Source organism: Macrobrachium nipponense, chromosome 14 (genome assembly GCF_015104395.2).
Source record: "Macrobrachium nipponense isolate FS-2020 chromosome 14, ASM1510439v2, whole genome shotgun sequence".
In the NCBI taxonomy this organism is placed as follows: domain Eukaryota; kingdom Metazoa; phylum Arthropoda; class Malacostraca; order Decapoda; family Palaemonidae; genus Macrobrachium; species Macrobrachium nipponense.
In genome coordinates, this window is record NC_087207.1 from 40,056,282 (window position 1) to 40,079,409 (window position 23,128).

The window sequence follows — 23,128 nt, forward strand, 5'->3', positions numbered from 1 at the left end:
TAACATAGTTTCCCCTGACTCTAACTAATCTTTAGTAGAAGATCCAGTCCTCCTTTCTACCTGCCTCACCCAACAGTTTCGTCTATTCCTGCCTTGTTCATTTACGGTCACCTTGTGTCTTAGCTGCTTTTATGATGATGGGTGGGTGTCCCTTATTTTTTTTGCTAGGGACACTCACAATTGATTACGGATATTGATCTCATGGATGTCATCCCCTTATTTTTTATGCTAGGGGATACATCTTAATTGTAATGGTTACGGGTTTTGTATATTAAGTCATATACATTCCTTTATATATTATTATTGTTGAGTTGTTTTGTTCACCTTATTATGTTAATTGCTCTGGAATTTTGATACATAGCTTTACACAGATACCATTTTGATACATATAAGCCATATTACCTCTGTATATATGTAAATTACCTTAAGTTAAAGAAATATTATTAGAATTAAGTGTAATTTAAGCAATATTTCTATTTTGTATCACTGTGTATATGTATCCTTATTAGCAATTATATTCTTTTACTTTTATTTTATCTTTTATTTGAGACCTATTTTATTTTATTGATTTTGTTTACAATCTTGTGCTATTTCTCTGTACGATTTCGCGCAGCGACACAAGCTGAGCCCAGAAAAGGGATTTTGACGTAAGGAAAAATCTATTTCTGGCGATTGGCTCGTGTCGCCAGCGAAATCCCGCCCTACCCATCCCTTCGCCCAAGATTGTCTGCTAACTTCAGGATGGCCACCAGAGGCGCAGCAGTCGGCAGCATGGGATGGAGTAGTAGTAGTACTTGCTGCCCACCCTGTGGGTCGGCCTCTCCTCTTGGAGGGATTTTGTAGTGGGAGAATTCTATTGGCATTTGGCTCGTGGTAGTGGTCTCACTCGCCATAGTGTTCATACCGACACCCTCTTGGAGGGTGAGCGAGTCGGTTATACTGACCTTTTTCTTTATTTATTTATTCTCTGGTATGTGTTAGTACATTTACCCTAGAAATAATAGATTAAAGGAATATTTCGCTGGCGACACGAGCCAATTCGCCCATATAGATTTTTTCCTTACGTCAAAATCCTTTTATACAAATTCTGTTGTGGATATTTGTACAAATCCATTTGGGATACTGGAGCAAATTGATTAAAGTTTAATATAAACCACGAAACAAATATGTCATGAGGATAATAATAATATATTAATACTTACACATTTGTAATGATACATTAATTCCATAACACTTTGTGACCTATGGTAGTTAAATTACCTTACTGTATTGTAAAATAATACTTTTCATAAGAATAATCTTGTTATTTATTGAATTTGTGAAAATTTTTGTTTAAAGTTGCCAGTAGATGAATATACTGCATTTTAGAATTTAAAAAAATGTAGCTTTAATGGTATTTTAACAGAGAATACTTCATGCAAAGTTTATATAACAGTTTTTTGCCCTGTTGGAAATGTTTTTACACAACAGTAGAAGTGTGCAGATGGATTTTATAGATTTTTTTTTCTTTTTGCAGATGGATCAGATTGAAGAAGCAGAGCAGCATCGAGAGGAACAGGAAGCTCTTCGATTACATCGTTTAAATGAGACTTTACAATCAACTAGCAATTTGCGTCATGTATGTGTACCCAAAGATAATTGTTTGTATGTTGTAGGGGCCTTTATGTGTACCAAGATAATTGTTTGTAAATTGTAGGGGCCTTCTTTTACAACAATGAAGCAGGATAGTGGGAAAAAATTTGAAGGTTACCAAATGAAACTGCATAACCTAATTTATTACTTTGATATTTGCAAAACTTATTCAATCATATCCCTAGCTCATCAAACCTATCCTCCTATCCCTATAGTATATCTAACTTAGCCTAACATAAGATTATGTACTTACGTTTTATTACCTAATATTACCCCAACCACCTAAGAATCTAAACCTAATTCCTTAATCTTAATCTCCTTAATACTCCTTCACAGAATTATCCCATCTACATATTTTAACTAAGCTCCTATGAGCTATCCCCTTACAGGAATTCTTTTCTTTATGTTACTATTTCTTGATGGGACCACAGACAGGTTAGGTGAATACATACAACACTCTCAAACACAATTTATCTTGTCTCTTTGAGATTTCCCAGTGTTGACTTAGTATGTATACACCTTTACTTTAGCATGTTTATCTCACATGGTTTTTTCCTCGTGTGTTGTCCAATTACTACTCTTTCTAAAATCTTTGTCCACAATCTTTACACTCGAAAGGGGACCTCAAATAACTTAAACAACTGGCAAATCTGTCTGTTGGCTTCCACCTTTGGGTACAGGTGAAGGGGAGCCTCAAACACTTCTGTAAAAAAAAGAAAAACAAAGATTGCATAAGCAATCCCTCACCCTCAACCACAGCATAAAGAACGTAAAAAAACTCAAAATACTATACTAGCTTCAAAATTGCCTATTCTAATCAACCTAATAACAAACAGACAAAAAGGACAGAATCTGATATTAATTCACACTACCACACTCCCACTTACTAAAATGAAGGAAATCTACTTTTTTTCTCTCTTTAAATTCCCTTTCTAACTACCCCATCGTATTCCACAACTGGACCTTGACTTTGGGTCTGTGGTCTTTCATACACCACCTCTTCTTCACTGACTTCTACTCTAGCCACATTGGATTTACCTATCCTTGGTTCCAAACTACTTACACCAAACTCATTTAAGCTCTCAAGACTTCAACTTCGCAAACACCTGACATGGCTGCTATTATCTCTGCCATACTCTCATTTATTGCTGCCACACTTCTCAAGCTATCCAAAATTTCCCCACTTACATTCTCCAGTACTTCTGACTCTTTCTCACTCTCATTCACTCCCACGTTCAGTCTTTCAACACTTTCACTCAAAGGGCACTCGCACACACTATATGTACTGCCTTCTTCACAACTTGGTGTTGCTTCCATTTCACCCAACTCTTGTGTATCCTTGTACACATTCCTTGTACTCACCAAGTTCACTCCTTCCACATCCCACTCAAATCCTTGAAAATCAATTAAGGACTCATTCTCACTACTGCCCAACAACATCGCAAGGGTATTTTCACTTATCATGCCTACCGGCTTCTCAAACCCCTCAAAATCAAACAACCCATCTCATGTACCTTTGCAAAGAACTCAGTAAACATACCCTTACTCTTTCTACTCCACTTTTTAGGATTTCTCTTATGTTCCACTAACACTAGTTTTTTATCTCCCCAATTTATATATCCTATATCTTCACTTTCTTTTTCCTTTTCCTTTTCTTCCTTTAAAACAAACTTCCTAATGGGAATGCTCTCTTTTGTATTTCAGTGTTTCTCTCCATCTTCACAACTGTTTATGATGTTCTTGTATTACCCTTATATTTCCTTCTTCATTCCTGTCTTCCAGCACATAACTCAATCCATTGGACCAAACTGTTTTCATTACATACGGACCTTCATACTTTTCTCATATCTTACTCATTGTCAATCTTTTTTTTTTCTGAACCACCTCCTTCAACACCTTATCACCTACTCTGAAACTCTCAAACCTTTCATTCGACTGTTTCCACACCTCCCGCTCGTCTTCATTCAAATCCAACCTCATTTTCACATACCACTCATAATTCATTACATACTCACTTGGAGGTATGTCATAGCTACTACTCTTCCTAACAACAAATCCTATTCATTCTCTATCAGTCAACATTTGTAACATCTCACTCATTTCTTTTGGTTCGTTACGACAATCAATTCGCACTCTGCATACGTAGAGTTGTTACTACATGCTTGATACCCCATTCTTCTATCATTCACACAAAAGGTCTACCAACAAACTCCAGCCCTTTATCACTCAATATTCTTACCGGCTTTCTCACACATGCAGGCAACAAGTCCATACTGACTACTCTTGCAACATTCACTAGTCTTATTCTTCACAGCTGCACACCTTACAAACTTACTCTCTTGATCTACCATAACAACTGCTTCTACATTTCCTCTTGCAGTTACTGGCAACGCTACATAATTAACTGCTCTAACTCAAATGGTTCCTTCATACTCAACTTCAAAACAGGTAGGCTAGCATACACTGATACTTTCCCTTCTGCATTTTTTGCACGTAACTGCTACATCCACACAAATATTCCTCAAATATGGGGAAAACAGATGGTGTTCCATACACTCAAGCAACTTAAACTTCCCTATATGTCCATATATCTCGTGGACTAATATGCACATCCACACTGCTCCGCTCATCAAACACTGGAACATACTTAAACTCTCCCATCTTCTTTCTTGAAAAATACACCACGCCTTCACACAACAGAAATCTGTCAACAAAGTGCATCCATTAATTAAAAAAAAACAACAAGGGGGGGGGGCCATCTTCTCCCGGTACTCATCTCTAATACACCTCCCCAAAAAAAAACTCACTCACCACAAAACAATTCTGCTGCATCTCCGCATCTCCTCAATGTCCTCTTGATGTTAGCCATTCATTCTCACTCTTGTGCAACGTCACCATATCCTCCTCCTTACTCCGACTTTTACTAATTACTCCTACAAACCTGGCCATGCTTATTCCCCCACTTTGAATTCTCCCTATTACAACCTCATCTTTCAAAAGAAGTCCTTTCCCAACATTTACTACCAATCCATTCCTCCTCAAAAAATCCATCCCAAACAGGAAACATGGCATTTGCTTATCTCCCAGTAGTAGTACTACAAAACACACTTCCACATCAATCTCTCCCAGCTTTACTTCCAACCTCACTTCTTCCCTCTAACTGACTTTCCTGCTATAAACCCATCACTGACACACTCACTGCTCTCCTTTTAACATCCAATTCACTCACTCAACATCTCTAATCACGCACTTTCACCAACAATATTTGTGCTCCTGTGTCAACCAAACCACAGTAGTGGCCTCCACTGACATCAACTCCCACAATCATTGCAACACTTATCCATTCTGCCAACCAAACAGCCTTCAGTTACTTCCGTATCACTATCGTCCACTTCCAACAACTCCGACATTCTATCTTCAATATTTTCCTCCTCATACTTCCATTCATAGCTCTTTTTCTGTACAACATAGTTATAGCGTACCCCACTTAAACACTCCAAATGCAACTCATGCTCCCTCTTTCAATCCCTTGTGCTGATACACTGTAGGTTTCTCTCCTCCAATGTGTACAGACACAATCACCTTATACTTCTTACTTGCTGCCACCAAACCTCCTGGAATGGGGTAACTCCAGGACACAGCATAGCTTTCAGACTCTTCCCAATAATGCTCCATATTTGACATTCCAAATATCCAGACCTCTTGCAAACTTCCTCAATTACCTCAGCCCTTAGTTCATTCACACTTCCAGGCATATGCCTCAGTGGTGTGGTCGGTATGGTCTTGACCTGCCACCTCGGTGGCAGTGACTTTGATTCTCGGGCATTCCATTGAGGGGTTAGGGAGGCTGTGTATTTTCTAGGGGTGATAAGTAAGGCTTTCATTCTCGACTTGGTTCGGAAGTCACGTGGAAGCCGTCGGTCCCGTTGCTAAATAACCACTGGTTCCATGCAACGTAAAAAAACACCATACAAACATTCTTTTAGGCTAAAAGCTAGACAACTTTTGAACTGTTTTGCCTAGGCTACTTGGATGCTTTTTGATATAGCTTTGCCCTGGAGAGTAAGTTTTGTATCTTACGTAGCCAAGCTTTTACATCTGTTGATAAGGTGTATGCGATTCATTGGACATCGTTGAAAAATTTCCTTAAAAGTAATTCCTGAATGTTTGTCATACATAGGCTTCTTGTGAGCCGCTGATATAGTTTTGTCCTAAATAGTAATTCTGGTATTTTATGCCAAAATAGTTTCACATTGATGATGTTTACAGAGAGTACGCGGTTTACTAGATGTCGTTAGACAATTGCCTTAAAAGTAATTCATGAATGTTTGTCATTCATAGGCTTAGTGTAAGCCACCAATTTAGTTTTGCCCCAAAAACGGAATTCTTCTATCTTATGTCATTCTTTAGGCCAATCCCTGGTGATGATAAACAGCCAGTGGAAAGGTATCTTCCTGGATGTGCACTGTCTTTCCTCCAGTTCAGAGGCTTCCAGCCCTGAACAGGGGCACAACAGTGATAATTCAAGACCGTTAAGGTCTGCTGTGGATGTGTCCCTCACCCCTCAGAGGCTGCATAAGGTCAGGGAATTTGTGCTTTCTTGCAGTTCTTTTTGGGACACCTGGAGTGGTGTTCTCCAGAACTCAAAAGTTTGGCTCCAGTCTGATGCTGGGGCCAAAGCACTTAGTGGATCCCGGGCACCCTTTTGCTCCTGAACTCTCAGTGGTTGCCAAGCTGCCAGTTGCCCCTGAGGTGTTATAGTACCTCCCAGCGCCCATTTGCGCCCACGCCTTACAGAATTTTGTGGTACAGCCAGCAACAAAACCAGCGTTGCGAGAGATCCTGCCCTTATTGCCCTGAAGGTGCCCACGTTCAAACAACCAGTACATAGTTTATTGAATGGTCAAATGGGAGGAGGGGAAAATTATTACGGTAATCAGGCAAAGAAATGCAATAATGAATGAAATATGTATGGACAAAGAGAGAGAGAATAGAGTATGAGGAATGGTAATGAAAAAAATGTATACAGTGTATGGAAAGAGAGAGACGGGAAGAGAAGAAGGAGAAACGAGAGAGAGGAGGACGAGGGGGAAGAGGAGCTTTTTATTCCAGTTTAGTTATTAATCTGATGGATATATTGAGACTTGCTTTAAGAAATATGTTATTGTATATTTTTTGGAAAATAATTATTATGAAATCTTAACACATCGTATTATTTTAAATCATTATCATATTTTCTATATAAAAAAGTCTTAAATATTGTTGGAACTGACTATTCATATTAATATTATTCAGACAAATATCCATCTTTTTCATTATCCTATAAGAAGCTCTCTCTCTCTCTCTCTCTCTCTCTCTCTCTCTCTCTCTCTCTCTCTCTCTCTCTCTCTCTCTCTCTATTTGTATAATGGTAAAACGTTTGATATGTTATTTGAATGTGGCCAAGGATAAAAAAACTGTAAATGACTACTCTGCCAACTTGTGTTTGGCTGCATCTATTTGTGCTTTAGATTGACTGGACTATGATTACCTGTATTACCAATAATATACGAATCTGGTCGCAAAGATGTTACACACCAGGTTTTGTAGCCGTGGGTTGTATGCATCATCAAAGCATCAATTTTGCAAGGGTATTATTTTATTAATTAATCTATGCTAAGAACACATTACTGGATATGCTAATCTAGCACGACAGGATTTGTATTTATGGCATAACTTAGTTGAGTTACCAGGATTTGGAGTGTGATGGGCCACTTAGCTTTGCCCCTGGCAACCATCTAGGCTACTTATAGAAAGTATTTTTAATTTCTGTCTATATTTCTTATTTTTAATATGGTTATTATTTATGTATTATATTATTATAGAAGCCACAGACTCTACAGCTGGTCCTTAAGGTCCAAGAGGCTGCAAATAATTTGCATGATCGCTCAGTTGTTCACAGAATGGAGACAAGCAGAAGACCCGTCCTCCAGGACAGAGGTTTTTAGTTCGGGGACTTGTGCTTAGACATCTCTACAGTGTTATGGGTCTTCATGAGAGTCCTCTCGGCTCTCCAATGACTTTTTTTTAGGGACCTTAACATCAGTAGTTCTATTTTCAACCTCACATTGTGGTCATGCTCTCCAGAAAATGGAACCTTCTTACATATGTTGGAGAACTGTAAATATCTCCCTTGGGGGCTTCAGTGCTTATTGACCGTAGTTTACACCTGGACAGCATTAGTTCCCTCTAGATGAGACCTCAGTCCTAGCGTATATTCTTTATAGAGAAGAAAGGCTTGTTTTTCTCTCATTTTTTTTCTCCAACCAAAAGAACCTCCATTTGTGAACAATTCGGGTTCAATTTCGAGTCAAGTCATCTTTAGTTCTTGCAAACAAACTGAGACAAGGTCTTTCTCAGAGGTTAGAACTAGCATCCCCTGGTCAGGCAGAACAGGAGTTCATGGGGCAGTTTGACTATGATCCATTTTGCCTCTCCTCAGACTTAAAACTTCAAAGAGCTAGTCAGTAAGTTTTTTGCTAGATGTATTGCATAAGCTAGCATGGTTGTAGATGTCATTCTTCTAGCCTAGTCTACTTGAATAAGATAAGTGGGACATTTTCAAAGATGGTGTTGCAGTCACTCTCCCTCTTCTTAGAAGAATTTTATGGCCATTTTTTTTAGGTGCCCCTCTGTACCCGAGGAGTTCTACTTCTTTTGGTCTACATCAGGCAAAAAAGGGGGGTAGGTATGGTGGAGGCAGTTCCCTGGTTATTGGCGCAGACTGTTATTGGAGATCCGGTTTTATGGCGCTCATCTAGTGCCATAAAATTGGCAATTAACCCTTAAACGCTGAGTGGACGTATTTTATGTCGACATTTTTTGTCTCTCGGGTGCCGACTGGACGTATTTTATGTCAACATACAAAAGTTTTTTTAAAAATTCGCGGAAAAATACTTATAGGCCTACAGCCAAAAAACTCTTGAATCACACGGCTTGGGGGTGGATGCTGGGAGTTCACGGATCAAGGTGTTGCTTTGTTTACAATCGTTACGAAGGCGCGCTAGTGCAAATTTCTTTCTTGCCGCACTAAAAAAGTATCGGTGACATCTCGGAAATTATTTTGTCACTTTGACATAATTTTTGTACCATTTTAAATTAGCCTTTACATGGAGTATTAATATATGAAAAGGTGTGCTTTTTTATGTAGAATACAACAAAAAAATACTCATGATTGTTGCTGTTATCAGTTTGAGATATTTTCATATAAATAACGATAAGTGCCAAAATTTTAACCTTTGGTCAACTTTGACTCTACCCAAATGGTCGAAAAACGCAATTGTAAGCTAAAACTCTTATATTTTAGTAATATTCAATCATTTACCTTCATTTTGCAACAAATTGGAAGTCTCTAGCACAATATTTCGATTTATGGTGAATTTATGAAAAAACTTTTTCCTTACGTATGCGCGGTAACTCTTCCGAAAAAAATCATACATGCGATTGTGGTAATGTTTGCACCATTTTAAAATTAGCCGTTACATAAAGTTTTATATATGAAAATGTGCACAATTTTTATGCACAATACAACTAAAAACAACCCATGGTTGTAGCTGTTATCGGTTTTGAAATATTTTCATATAAAAAACGATAAATGACAAATTGTCAACCTTTGGTCAACTTTGACTCTACCGAAATGGTCGAAAAAACGGAATTTTACGCTAAAACTCTTATATTCTAGTAATATTCAATCATTTACCTCATTTTGCAATAAATAGGAAGTCTCTAGCACAATATTTCGACTTTATGGTGAATTATGAAAAAAATAACATTTTGTTCTTTACATCCGCGCGGTAACTCCTTCCGAAAAAAAACCATACGTGCGATTGTGGTAATGTTTGCACCATTTTTAAAATTAGCCATTACATAAAGTTTTATATATGGAAATGTGCAAAATTTCATGTAGAATACAACAAAAAATAATTGAAGGTTGTAGCTTTTTTCATTTTTGAAATATTTGCATATAAATCACGATAAATAGAAAAAAAACCACGTTTGGTCAACTTTGACTCTACCGAAATGGTCGAAAAACGCAATTGTAAGCTAAAACTCTTACAGTCTAGTACTATTCAGTCATTTATCTTCATCTTGAAACAAATTCGAAGTCTCTAGCACAATATTTAGATTTACGGTGAATTAAAAAAAAAAAAAAACTCTCCTTCCTCCGCGCGCAGATTCTCCGCCACAAATCTCCGAAATGCGTAAGTTGCATTCTCGGAATATTTGATCCGTTTCATATTAGGCATTTCATAGAGTTTTATATATGAAAATGTGCGCAATTTCATGTAGAATAAAACCAAAAAATATTTGAAGGTTGTAGCTTTTTTCTTTTTTATTTTCAAATAATTGCATATAAAAAAAATATATAAAAAAATTCGACATTTGGTCAACTTTAACTTGTTAGATATGGTCAAAAACTGCAATTGTAAGCTAATACTCTTACAGTATAGTAATATTCAATCATTTGTCTTCATTTTGTGAAAAGGAAAATTGGAAGTCTCTAGGGAGAATATTTAGATTTATGGTGAATTTTGAAAAAATATTTGTTTACGTCCGCGCGTTATGGAATTCATGCATTATTTTGTGATAATATTTTCTCTGTGTTGCGTTTATTGTTTTACTATGTGTTCTATACCATAATGATCGCAATTTAGTGTACATTACAACGAAAAAAAAAATTAACTCGGTAGCTTTAACCGTTTTGCGCATAGCGCGATTTGAATACAATTATATATGAAAGTTTGTTTTTGCTCTGTAATATATCGTTATTTATTTATATGATAATGAAATAATTTTTCATTTCTGATGGTTGCATACTAAAATTCAGGCAATGACCAAAAACAGGATCCAAAAATGAACTCTTAATGTGAAAACTAAAGCGCTCTGTGAGTTTTTGAAAAAAAAATATTTTTTTTCCGTTTCCGCGCTCACTCTGAGACCGCCTCGGCACACGGAAGAAGATTTTTAATATACCCCTTCGGCGTTTAAGGGTTAATGGCACCATAACAGGCTGAGTTCCGGTTATCGGTGCCATAACATACCTAACAGAGGTACGGTAATGGTGCTTATGGCACCATAAATTGCCAAGTTTCAGTTAATGACAGTTTTCGCTTATCGGCACCCCCTTTGGAACGGAACTCCCACCAATAACCAGTGACTGCCTTATATATGCACGGCCCAGCTTTGACGACCTTATCTTGTTTTTGGTGTGTCCGAGCAAAGAAGGGATCAGGTCTCCTGGAACCTGGATGTACATCCATGTTCCTTTGCTTGTTCCATGAGTTCCTCTTCTTGATTTGCTTACTCAGAAGACACCCTTCTGAGTAGCCTCTGGCTTTGACTAGGACATTAGTGAGATCCAGCCTCTTTAGCTTTCAGGCAGAATATGTTCCTTACTTCCATTCTGCATTGTCTTACTGGAAGTATAATTGTCCACTGCATTTCACTTTCTTAAGAAGTGAAACTAGAACTCCTAGCTCTTGCGCTAAGCTCCCGCTAGCTCCCATGAGCACCCACCAGTCCCAAGCTCATAGCTCAACTGGTGTACAGCACTTCTGGCACTAGCTACAGCCTGACACCAGACTGTTCCCCGAGCTTCCAAATACTCTAGAGCTTTTTGGGAGAATAGGTAGGTCCCATCTATTTGGAGTTTTCAGAAGACCATCCTTTGCATATAGCGGTATGACAAAATCTGTTTCATCCACTGACAAGAGCTTAGTACACTTATGGACTGAGGCACACTCAGAATTAGGAGAGCAGTTTACTTTCATATAAGTAAAGCTAAAGAAGTCAGAGTAATCTCTACCTCTTTAGCTTACATATATTTATTTTATTATGCCTCATTCCTCCATTCTGCCTCGAACAATTGGGAATGTAATCGTTCTTAGTTTCTCAATAATTTTTTATCTAGTGACTGGCATGGGGTAGAGGAAGGAAGCATAGGATTTTTTCCTGTTATCTCTTCGCCTTGTAATAAGGTGTCAAGTCTTGCAGAGCCAGGGGTGCAATGCACCTGAAGCACCCACCACTATCAGTGGATGGGTTGTGGTTTTGTCTCAGTGTAGGTGACCATATTGTGTGGTTGTTTTATTTTGGTGCTACACCCAGTGCAAGGGCAGGCACTTATCATGCTTTATCAGCATTCAGACATGAACCTTTGCTGTAAAGCTCCCATTTATGTAGTAGGTGACACTTTGCTAAACCACCACACCACTTCAGGTTAAGATGAACACCAACCAAAGGCAGTACCCAGTAGCTCTCATAACTGATAAGGAACGACAGGCATTGTATTCAATGCTAGCTACTTTTCTATTTCAATTTATTACATAACACTTTGCAGCAGAATATGTCCATGTCTCCCTCCCTGTCAATGTGGTAATCAGCTATGTAATTACTTGGTATGCTACTTAGGTATATAAAAATACAATTTTTATAATACATGAAATGAATTTTGTATGTACCGTATACTTACCAAGTAATTACAGAATCAGATCCCAACTTCCTCCCTGTTGATGGACATAAGCATGAGCAAGGTATATAAAAATACAATTTTTATAACATACATGAAAAATGAATTTTGTATGTACCGTATTATTTACTTAAGTAAATTACAGAAAAAATCAGATCCCAAACTTCCTCCCTGTTGATGGACATAAAAAAGCATTGAGCAAACTGAGCTTTCTGCTTACAGTCATTCCTATTTCCGCTAGTTGTGTGGTCACCTACACAAAAGTTTGAAGCGTTACCCGTGAAATTTTGAATTCAAGCTGCTATATAAGTGGAACTTATAACTATGTAATTACTTGATAAGAATATACAAAAATTTATTTTACACCATTTAGGTTCAGAAGAGGTGGTCAGGCCACCATCAAGTTGTATTTTGAAGGATGGGAAGTGGTGGTGAGGAATGGACATTACCCAGTCTTCCTAGTGCCAGTGGAAGCTTTGTATATAAAGTTTCTGGAGTTCTTAACACTAGAAAGTAAATTTGGAATTGTACGTCTGTTTTAGAAAGTTTTAAGCTTTGTATGAAGTGTCAGATGACACACCAGGATTCTATACTAGTCACTTGTCAGTGGTTCCAAAGTTGATGGGAGGTTCAATAATGTGGTGCAATCTCCCACTGAATCATTACCTTCATGAGACCCCCATTCAATAAGGAAGAGCCTTTGGTCTGTATTATGGTTCTTCTAGGAAGGGAAAATTAATTTTATTCCCCAAAATTTCCTCACCTATGTGAGGGAGAACAGTTTTCCAATGAAGGCCCTGTGCTTCAGACTGGTCACTACTACTCTATTCACAGATGACATTTCTGCTGGTAGCAACTTCGGTGCACAATATCAGGCCCTGCAGATATGTGGATGACTACCTTGTAATATAGCTTTCTATCCATTGGAACTTCAGCTGCACCTTATTCAGCTTTGCAAGTATCTAGTCTGTAGATCAGTCAGAAGTCAGATTTGGAACTGATCATGAGGGCACCTTATTTAAGAATGAACAGGGGTCTGGTGTCCAGTGGAAAAAAAAAAAGGATTTCTAGATATAGTTCTCTTCACAACATAAAAAAAGTTATTTTTTCCAAGGGGGGGACTGGAGACCTCTGCCAAGAGGTGGCAGTGCTAATAGATCACTTCCTCCCCTTAAATAAGTTAGTCCCTTGCAGTTGACTTACAATATGCTTTCTCCAATTGAAACTTGCAAGGCCTGGGTAGCATCAACTTAACCTAGCACTTACAACGTCCATTTCTTATGAGCTCTGAAGCATAATTGCAGTCTAAGTCTTTGTGTTAACAAGGACATACCTTGCCTTGTAAGTATAGTAACAAGTCAAAGGTTGAGTTTATAATCCTGGGGTTTGATGCCCCTGACTTTATTTATCATAGTAACATCCCACATTTGCAAGGTCTGGTTGCATACTCTAAGTCTGGACGACTATTTATCATCAGAAATATTTGGAGTGTAGTTGCCATAAAATTCTTTGTCTTAAAATTTGCAATAAGTTCTACCATGTTTATGTATTTACTGTTTACCAAAATCCAAATATCAACTATTTTATAGTACCGGTATATGACTTTCATTAAAATTAATATGTGCATTATATTTCGTAGGTCATAGATGAGGAAGCTGAAAGAGAGTGTGCTAATGCAAAGCACTTTTCTACAACATTGTCTGCCCTCTTACCTTCTTTATTGGCAATACGTAGTACCATTGAAGTTGACCAAGCTCTTATAGAATTTTCTTCAAAATATTGTGAAGGTAAGTGTTATAGATTAACATAATGCATATGCTCTTATAACTATATAATTTGTGTGGAGGTACTATTAACTATGACTGAAATTTTTTTTGTTTTGTTAAGTATTTATTTTGTTTTTACAATTAATGACAGTTTTCTAAGCTGTCTCTATCATGTGGTTAAAATAAATAAGATGGTCCTGTTTATCACAAAGTTGGCTTTCTGATTACAGGGGTTTTTTGTGCTACTCATCGAGATGAAGGCAGCCATCTTATCATTAATGCAGACGGCATTTACATCACAGCCTATTCAATGTTATCATTAAATCTCCAGTTGATAAGAGGAGGCCATTATTGTGATCCAAATTTACCCTACCCAATAACTCAGGTACAGTATTGAGACAGAATTAACTTGGTTTCTAAAGTTGACTTCCAGAGGAACTGTTAATTTTATGAGTTTTACAATGTAGTTTCCACCTTTGCAGTTTTATTACAGTAAGGCAGTCCCCGGTTATCGGCGGGGGTTCTGTTCCGACAGCTTGATGATAACCGAAAATCGGCGATTTTCGGGGCTTATGGCTCCCGAAAATTGCCGATTTTCGATAGCCGCTTAATGGCACCTCTGTTAGGTATGTAGAGGTGCCAATAACCAGAAATCGGCGCATAATATGTATTGTATTGTATTTCCTGGTGTCAAAGACACCCTTGACCTTACAGATCCTCCTGCTGGTTTATTCTTTTAATTAAAAATACAGTAATTAATGAAGACACAGTGAGCTACAAAAAAGAGTGAATAAGTAGTGATAAGTTTAGAGATACGGTCCATAGAAAAATTTGTGCATTGGTTAAAGTTCCTGCCTAAAATTGAAAGATATACTCCACAAAAATCTGCAACAAAATGAGGCATGAAAGAGTGAAGCATGTAAAATTGGGGTAGTATTGTATTTTTTTTTGCTCTCTCTCTCTCTCTCTCTCAATCTAACTCTCTCTCTCTCTCTCTCTCTCTCTCTCTCTCTCTCTCTCTCTCTCTCTGTTGTTATGGCACTTCAAAACAAGAAAAGTTGAACACATGATTATGCTTTATAAAACGTATGTTCGTAGTCCACTTGAATATTGCAATATGATATGGTACCCACACTATCAAAAGGATATTGCACAAATAGAGAGTGTACAAAGGTCCTTTGCAGCTAGAATAGAAGCAGTTAAGGATCTTGACTACGTACTGGGAAAGACTAAAATTTTTAAAATTATATAGTCTAGAAAGGAGAAGAGAACGCTACATGATAATTTAGGCATGGAAACAGATAGAAAGAATTGCCAAAAACATCATGGAGCTAAAAATATCAGAAAGAGCAAGCAGAGGTAGAGTAATAGTGCCCAAAACTATACCAGGAAAAATAAGGAAACCACACATGACATTAATCCACTACGCACCAGCATCGACAATGCAGCGTCTATTCGATGCGTTGCCAGCTCATCTAAGGAATATATCAGGAGTGAGCGTAGATGTGTTTAAGAATAAGCTCGACAAATATCTAAGCTGCATCCCAGACCATCCAAGATTGGAAGATGCAAAATATACCGGAAAATGCACTAGCTACTCTCTGGTTAGAGGTGCCTCATACTGAGGGACCTGGGGTAACCCGAACAAGATGTAAGGTCTGTAAGGTAAGGTCTCTCTCTCCTCTCTCTCTCTCTCTCTCCTCTCTCTCTCTCTCTCTCTCTCTCTCTCTCAATGAAGTATGAATTACTGTAACATAAGCATAAACATACAAAACTAGTACACTAAAACTGTATGAGAGAAAATGGATGTACCTGAATAAAGGGTAACTTTAATTAGTTTTCACATATAGTTGTAAGATGACTTTGAAGTTATATGCAAGTCTTTTAGGATGATTGTTTAAGGTATGTTTGGGTTTGAACTCAAAAGATGAAATTATATTAGTCTTTAGTATCATTGTATAAAGTATATTTGGTTTTTGAACTCAAAAGAAGATGTCAAGTCCTGAGTAGATGTCTCCCAAAAGGGTGATTTCAAGCGCAGCATGAAGGGGGTCATGCAGAAGCTTATCGCTCTCAGTGGAGGCAAACTGCAATACCACAATGCACATAAGGCCATATAAACCTCACAGGCTACACGGCCTCCCCAGACCAAGATGCTCTGCTTAGATTAGGGTTTAATTGCCACTTCATATCTAAGCTAAGACCCCACAAGAAATAGCTTGAGGTAAAGCTCCTGCTAGATTACATCCAGCAGTTAGAGCCACTGCACCATCAGGACCTCTTACGACCTCCAGCCCCTCCTACCTGCTGAGGCCCTCACTGAGCGTGGCACCTACAGGAACGGTATGTGTACCCGTGAACTGAAGAAGGCGGCGAAGGAGTTGAAGGAGAAAGAAAACTAATTTAGGAATGTGCCTTAGTGGTGAAAGTGTGTGCCCTGCAAGATTCAAGAGTACTACAGTCAGGGCTCAAGTATGACGGGTCCTGTCTCACTGCTCCACCTGAGATCTCCACATGAGATCAGGAAAGCTCTTGAGAAATGGTATGATAATGAAGATGTACCCTAAGAAGATAGACACCATTTCCTTATACAGTGGTACCTCGAGATACGAAATTAATCCGTTCGGAGGCGCCTTCGTATTATGAGTTTTTCGTATCTTGGAACACATTTTTACATGTAAAATGGCTAATCCGTTCCAAGCCCTCCAAAACCCCCAGCCCCAGTAAATTTATTTCCAGGCCTAAAACATGGTTCTAGGGTTACAACGGCCGATCCGACGGAAGAAATATGACTCCAAAAAGGCAAAATACTGTACATACTTGAGTAATATTCAACTGCATGTAATGTTCAACCCCATTTTTACTGCATATATTAGGACTTTAGCATATGTCCCTTAGCAATAAGCCTAGCCTATGTTAGCGGTTGCTACTGTAGCCTAGTCTATGATTCTGACATCTAAACCTAAGAGCTAAAAGCTTAGAATATGCCAATAAAATGTATAAATAATCAGTATGTACTCATTTCAAATAATTATTAATTAATCATTAACTATAATACACAAACAAACAAAAAACAAACCTTCCAATCGATTGTTTACATTCAGCTCTTACCCGTCTTACGAGTATCGAACGAGCGCCAAAACAATCATTTTTCCTATCACACAGTAAGCCATAAATTTCCATTAGTATCTCTCTTCAAACTAATGACACTACCAAAACAGTATAATAACCATTCATTTCTATTCTTTATTTCTATCTTACCTAATTGGAGATACCGAGTTACTGACAGCTATAATGAAACATATGTAATACGTAACGTAATAATAAAACAGAAGAAGAATTCTAAAAAATACGTATTTGTTGGCAGTCTGATTTATTTTATATTTTATGATATCTAATTCACAATTTTTTTATTAAATGTATTGCATGTACTCATTTCAAATAATTATTAATAACATTAACTATAATAAACAAAAAAAAAAGCTTCCAAACGTCTGTTTACATCCAGCACTTACGAGTGTCGAACGATCGACAAGCAATCACTTTACACAGTAAGCCGTAAATTTTCATTATCTCTCTTCAACTACTGAAACTACCAAACAGTATAATAACATCATTTCTATTCTTGATTCATCTTTACCTAATGTTCTTTTTTTATTAAATGTATGCATGAATAAGTTTTTCAATTTACGCATCCTTTTACCAATAGAATACTTAAAGCCACGGGTAGATGCTGACCAATAGGAGAGCAGGACCTTATGGGTGACTAGCATCAGGAACAATGGGAGAGCGGGAGGATGGTGGCGAGTTTACTCAGTTGGCGGCGCGGGAGTTTTAAAATTATTCTCGGTGGTCTGGGCGAATCTCGGGACTTTACAGCAACAACCTTTCGTATCTTGAAAACTTTTCGTATGTAGAGCAGTAAAATTTTTCGCATTGGCTTTCGTATCTCGAGTTTTTCGTAAGTAGAGCCTTTCGTATCTCGAGGTACTACTGTACTATAATGCCTTTATGCTCTCAGGAGGAGGAGAACACCATTAAGGAGATTGTGATGAAAAATGTCACCGACCGGAGGAAAGAGCATAGACCAGTTGTATATTACAAGAATAAAAGAACTCGGCACTCGATAATGCAGAGCAACAACTCCCCCCCAGCAGGAGACCCCCTGAAGTGTTGCAGTGTAGTATAACAATATCAATGCCCTATCGGCAGATGTCCTGGAACATATGTTGTCATGACTACTATGTGGCTTGCAAAAAGGATTTCATGTCACGTGCAAGAGGGTGCTATCAAGAAACTTGCCCTTATCTGTTAATTATGCTCCATCCCGTGACAGCATTATCAACGCCATTATCTTCAGCAATGCTCCAGACCCAAGACAGGTATGCTTGCTGGAAGCCATCCTCATCCTTGACAAGAAGCCCTTTTGGAATAACACTCGAGAGGCCTTCCTGCTAACGTATGGAGAAGCCTAAACCAATACGACATGGTATATATTACCAAATAATACCACACCATATATGACCACCAAACAAGAAACACCAGATTACACCAGGAATAACATCATGCAATAGCAGCTAGCTAGTAAGTATTTGGCAAGTAGAGTGACGTCACACAACCTCCTCCGACCATTCAGAATCCTGCCCAGAGAGGCGCCCTTCCCTTACGACTTTCCTGACAAAACAACTGCTGTGTCTGCATAGCACCCACCTCTGATCTTGAGGCATCCACCAATAGGGGATCAGTAGCTGAGCTAGATAGCCAATCAGAGTTCATTGCTAATGACCCCATGCTGTGCAACTGACTATTAATATTGTAGGACTCCCGCAAGATCTTCAGCCCACAACACCTGCCTAACGATGTCCTTCTGGGTTTAAGGACGAAACATAGCAAGGAGGGAGAGGGTGGAGAGAGGAGCTCCCTGAGCAAGAGGAATCAAGAATGAGTCACTTAGTATCTCCTGTGTATTAGGCACCAGGTCCCATTTGTACTGCACTTTGTATAATACATTCAATTTGACAAATACCACATTTTTTACATGAATCCCCTATTTGGTGCTTTATTTCAAGGTATATAGATAGTCCCCAGTTACGATGGGTTCGGCTTACGACGTTCCGAGCTTACAACGCTTTTCAATTATATTGATCAGACATTATTTCCAGTTTACGACGAATGTTCCAGGGTTACGCCGCTTACAACGCCGATCTGGCAGAAGAAATATGACTCCAAGAATGCAAAATAATCAATATTTGAAGGCTTTTTTGATGAAAAATGCAATAAGAATGCAGTTTACTTAGTTTTTAATGCACCCAAAGCATTCAAAGTAGGGGTTTCTTAGGATTTTTTACAATGTTCCGGCTTACGACAATTTTCGGCTTACAACACATCTCAAGAACGGAACCCCGTTGTAACCCGGGGACTGCCTGAACTATTAAAATAGGCAGTTACAAGCATTTTAAGAGGCGGATAACAACTTGTCGCATCCCAGATTTTTGTTTTTCGTGGGTGGTTGTAGTCCCTAACCCTTGAGAATGCCTGGGGTTGACTGTATATAGATTAGAGAAGACAACATCAAATTTAATGTTCCAGTATTATAGATTTTTAAGTACTCTTTAGGGAAAGATTCATATCTGGGGACTGTCAAATAGTACTACAAATAGGTATAGTAAAAACAAGAAAATTATTTGTCAGCCAGGTATTATGAGGTAGCCAAGATCGTGAAGCACCTTATGGCTTTGAAGAATTTTCCTGATCTGGCAATTTCATGTATTTCTTTGTTAACCCACACCTTCCTGTATGTTAAACTTAAACTCTTAACACTTGCCTAGCTTCTCTTTGGCTTATTCTACTCACTCAATTTTTGTGAAAAGTGGAATATGTAGTTCTTATTCCTGCTACCTTTCTGTGGTTAGGGATCTAATTATTTTGCACAAGGAGAGACTGTTCCATTAATGTGGTATTAACTCCACCAGGTTATGCTGATAGTTTCTAGATTGTGGAGCTATGTTTGTAATTAACTTCTAGGTACAACTTGACGTCTGTTTTTAATAAGGTGATAAATTTGTTTAAAATTCGTAGCTGCAGTTCGACAGTAAAGAAGATACACTACTGTAACTGTTTTTTTATATTGTTTATTCAGCGTACATTGATGGTTTTTCCTACTCCCATAGCAGAATAATACAGTATGAAAATCAAAAGCATCCTGTAAATAAGGGAATATGTAATGCTTAAGAAACCCTGTCCATAAGATTTAAGGATTTTTTTTATTTGAAATTTCCTGAAAAACTTGCTTCTTACTAACTAATTTGAAGGACAATCAATTGAAAGCTGATGTTGCTCTCTCAGAGAATTTAGCCTTTCATCTTAACCCTAATGCATTTATCATAATTCTTACTTTTCTCATAATTCTTACTTTTCTCAAAACTGCATAATTTTGTACAGGTATATTGATAAATTTCCTTATCAAACACCATACAGCTCTTATGAGTGTGATTTTTCCTTAAGAAATATTCATAGTTTAATTGTGGAATATTGTTTATAGTCCAGCAATAGTCCTTTTGAAGCAGTGAGAATTGTGGAAGAAAGAGTAAAAAATGTTCTGTTCAACAGTACACTGTATATTATTTGCATGCCTTTAACACTACTAAACAACCAACCTGCAGGAGCAGTTTGTAGACATGGTGCATGGTAGTGGGGTTCTGGTTTATCTGTCATCAGCGTGGCTTGGAGAGGTTTATCGTCAAGTCGTTAAAGACAGTCTCCTTCAAAGGGCTGGCTATTGTCCTCACTCTCCTCATAATTGTGCCCTCATCAATTTATTAACAGGTACTGAATTTAACATTTTCATGTTACTTTTTCTTGTTGTTTACTTTGCACATAGCAGTAAAGCTGTAGTTTCTGTGATTTTTTCTTTACATTATTGATTAACAAGAGTATTTAGTTTGTGTTTGTTTTTCATTTTCTGGAACTTTTATTTATAGTTGAGAATGCATGTTTCCTTTGATGTGACACAAATTTGTTGTCCAGCATTAATATGAGGAAATATTGGAATAGTGCTCTAGTAAAAATTAAAATATTTTTTCGTCAAAATTATTGATAGTATAGTTGCTATAGTAGTATTATTCCAGAGATAGACATACCTTTCATGTAATGTCTTCATGCAATGTTATTCTAATTGTCCATCTTTCTTCTCTTTCCTCCTGTATTTCTTTAGTAAGATTTTTTTTTTACCTCATTCATCAGGTTTTGTCTTTTCCCAGACCTGCAAGACAGCAAAACATGCACTAATTGTTTCTCTAGTTATTTTCCAAAATTATCAGACTACAGCAAAAAAATACATCTCTAAAATTTTTTATAAAATTTTAAGTTCAGTTAAGAGGAATGATACAATAAGACCCACACAGGAATTGAAAGATTATAAAGCTTAACCAAGTCATCACAACCCCATCTGTCATATTTGTTCCACATTTGAATTCTGAATGTCCCTGGACTCAAAAGTTTCTTTTTTTCTACCAGATAGAAAAGCAACAGTCCTCTCATGACCCACCCAGAATCTCTGTAATACCCATCACTTTACTCACAATTCCAATTCTACAGTCCTCTTTCACTTGTCAACTTGTCAGTTATTTTATTTTCTTCTTTTCCTTTTTAGCTCTGATACCTCTCTTTATTTCAGCCATTTTTCACTTTTTCTTGATGAATTATTGTAAAAGTTTTATCTTCTCAGGTTATCAGATATTTTCAGTCACTGGGAATTACTTGTTTGTAAATGCTCCGTGTCTTCTTGTGAGAGTCTTTGTTGCTGGACCTCATGATGAAGACAGCATTACTGTCAGCATTAATGTCATCGAGATAATTCAGCTGTTAAGGAAAGATACGAAGGCTAGAGGCTGGTAATCGGTTCTTCTGATTTCATGGCCACAATTCAAGCAGCTAGTAGTTAGGATCTTATGATTGCTTCTTTCTCCATTCCTTCCTTATCTTTGATCTGGGTAAGGAGGAGGATCTTTGTCCAGTGAAGGGCACCTTGCACAAGTCACAGAAGCTCTTGCTAAAATCAGGCTTTGGCCAGTTGTTCTGCTCCCAATGGCCATTATTCTTATTATTTTGGTGATGTCCATTCCTGGGGGGGGGAGCTGGGGTCGACTGCTGAGGATCTGGTTTGAGTGGCACTGTTCTGAAGAGCACCCAGGTTTGCTACAACTCCTGCACACGGCTTATGCAGCTGATTATTTTGGCAATGTGTTGTCTGAGAGTTGGCAAGAGGGGGAGCAACAGGGCGGATTTCCTTATTGAATGATCTCTGTAGTGGGGGTGGGTGTCCCAGACATCCACCCACTTACAGCACTCTACAATGGTCTTAGGAGTTTTATTCACCAAGTAAGTAACCAGCTCAGGAGGGGCATATGACAGGAAATCCTCTAACTGAAAAAAAGTTCGAGGATCACTCCCACACACAGGCATGTTGGAGGGACCCTTGCCCACCTCTGGAGGGCAGGCATCTTCTTCGCCACCCCATTCTCACCAGGTCTGGCCAGACTCTTTCGGCATGCTCCTCCATTTTTGTCTCCACCTCTCAGGGCTTATTTCAAAGGCTTTGACAATGACCTCCCTTACTCGATGGCCCCCTTGCCTTCGAGGTGTTTTCCCAAGATGAGTGCTACTTCAGCAGGAGGAGGTTAGAAGTTATCCAGGACCTTTTCTATGTGGTCGAGCCAGGACTTGCTCCACAGTCGGATGAGGAGCCCCATGCTACTAAGGGTGGAGTGTTATGACCGGGATGTAGATGCTACGGCCATAGCCAGTTGTGAACCCTTTCTGCTGCTTCCCTTCTCTCTTGGAATTCCCTTTCTTTTGTCCTTTCCTCTCTTATTCCTTCTCCCTCTCCACCCACCTGTATTTTCCCCCCCGCCCCTCTCCTTAGCTACCCCTTAGTCCTGCGGCTTTCCCTGCTTCAGTAAAAGCTTTAATTTCCTCTAATACGGGGTTGTTCACCATCTTGCAGGAATGGTGTTGTGAGTGCACGAATGGGAATGTGTAATGGTAACACAGGCACTAAGCCCTGGGAATGCAGTCCCTGGGGGGATTAGGAATGGGACTGAGAGTTCTAGGAATGGTAGGCCAACAAAACTTAGAACATGCGAGTTCTAGGCTCGTGAATAGCCAGGCACTGTGCTTGGGAATGGCATCCCTAAAGGACAGAATAACACCAAGTAGATTCCAC

The 23,128-nt window shown here is 38.4% G+C and overlaps 1 protein-coding gene across 1 annotated transcript in view; it reads left to right on the forward strand.

Moving 5' to 3' along the window:
* Positions 1-23,128, forward strand: part of LOC135226201 (brefeldin A-inhibited guanine nucleotide-exchange protein 3-like) — a 199,483-nt gene that overhangs the window by 92,090 nt on the left and 84,265 nt on the right. The window contains exons 13-16 of the mRNA XM_064265644.1: positions 1,517-1,618; positions 13,779-13,926; positions 14,136-14,290; positions 20,568-20,730. Of these exons, the coding sequence (XP_064121714.1) occupies positions 1,517-1,618; positions 13,779-13,926; positions 14,136-14,290; positions 20,568-20,730 (568 nt within the window). The remainder of the gene's footprint in view (positions 1-1,516; positions 1,619-13,778; positions 13,927-14,135; positions 14,291-20,567; positions 20,731-23,128) is intronic.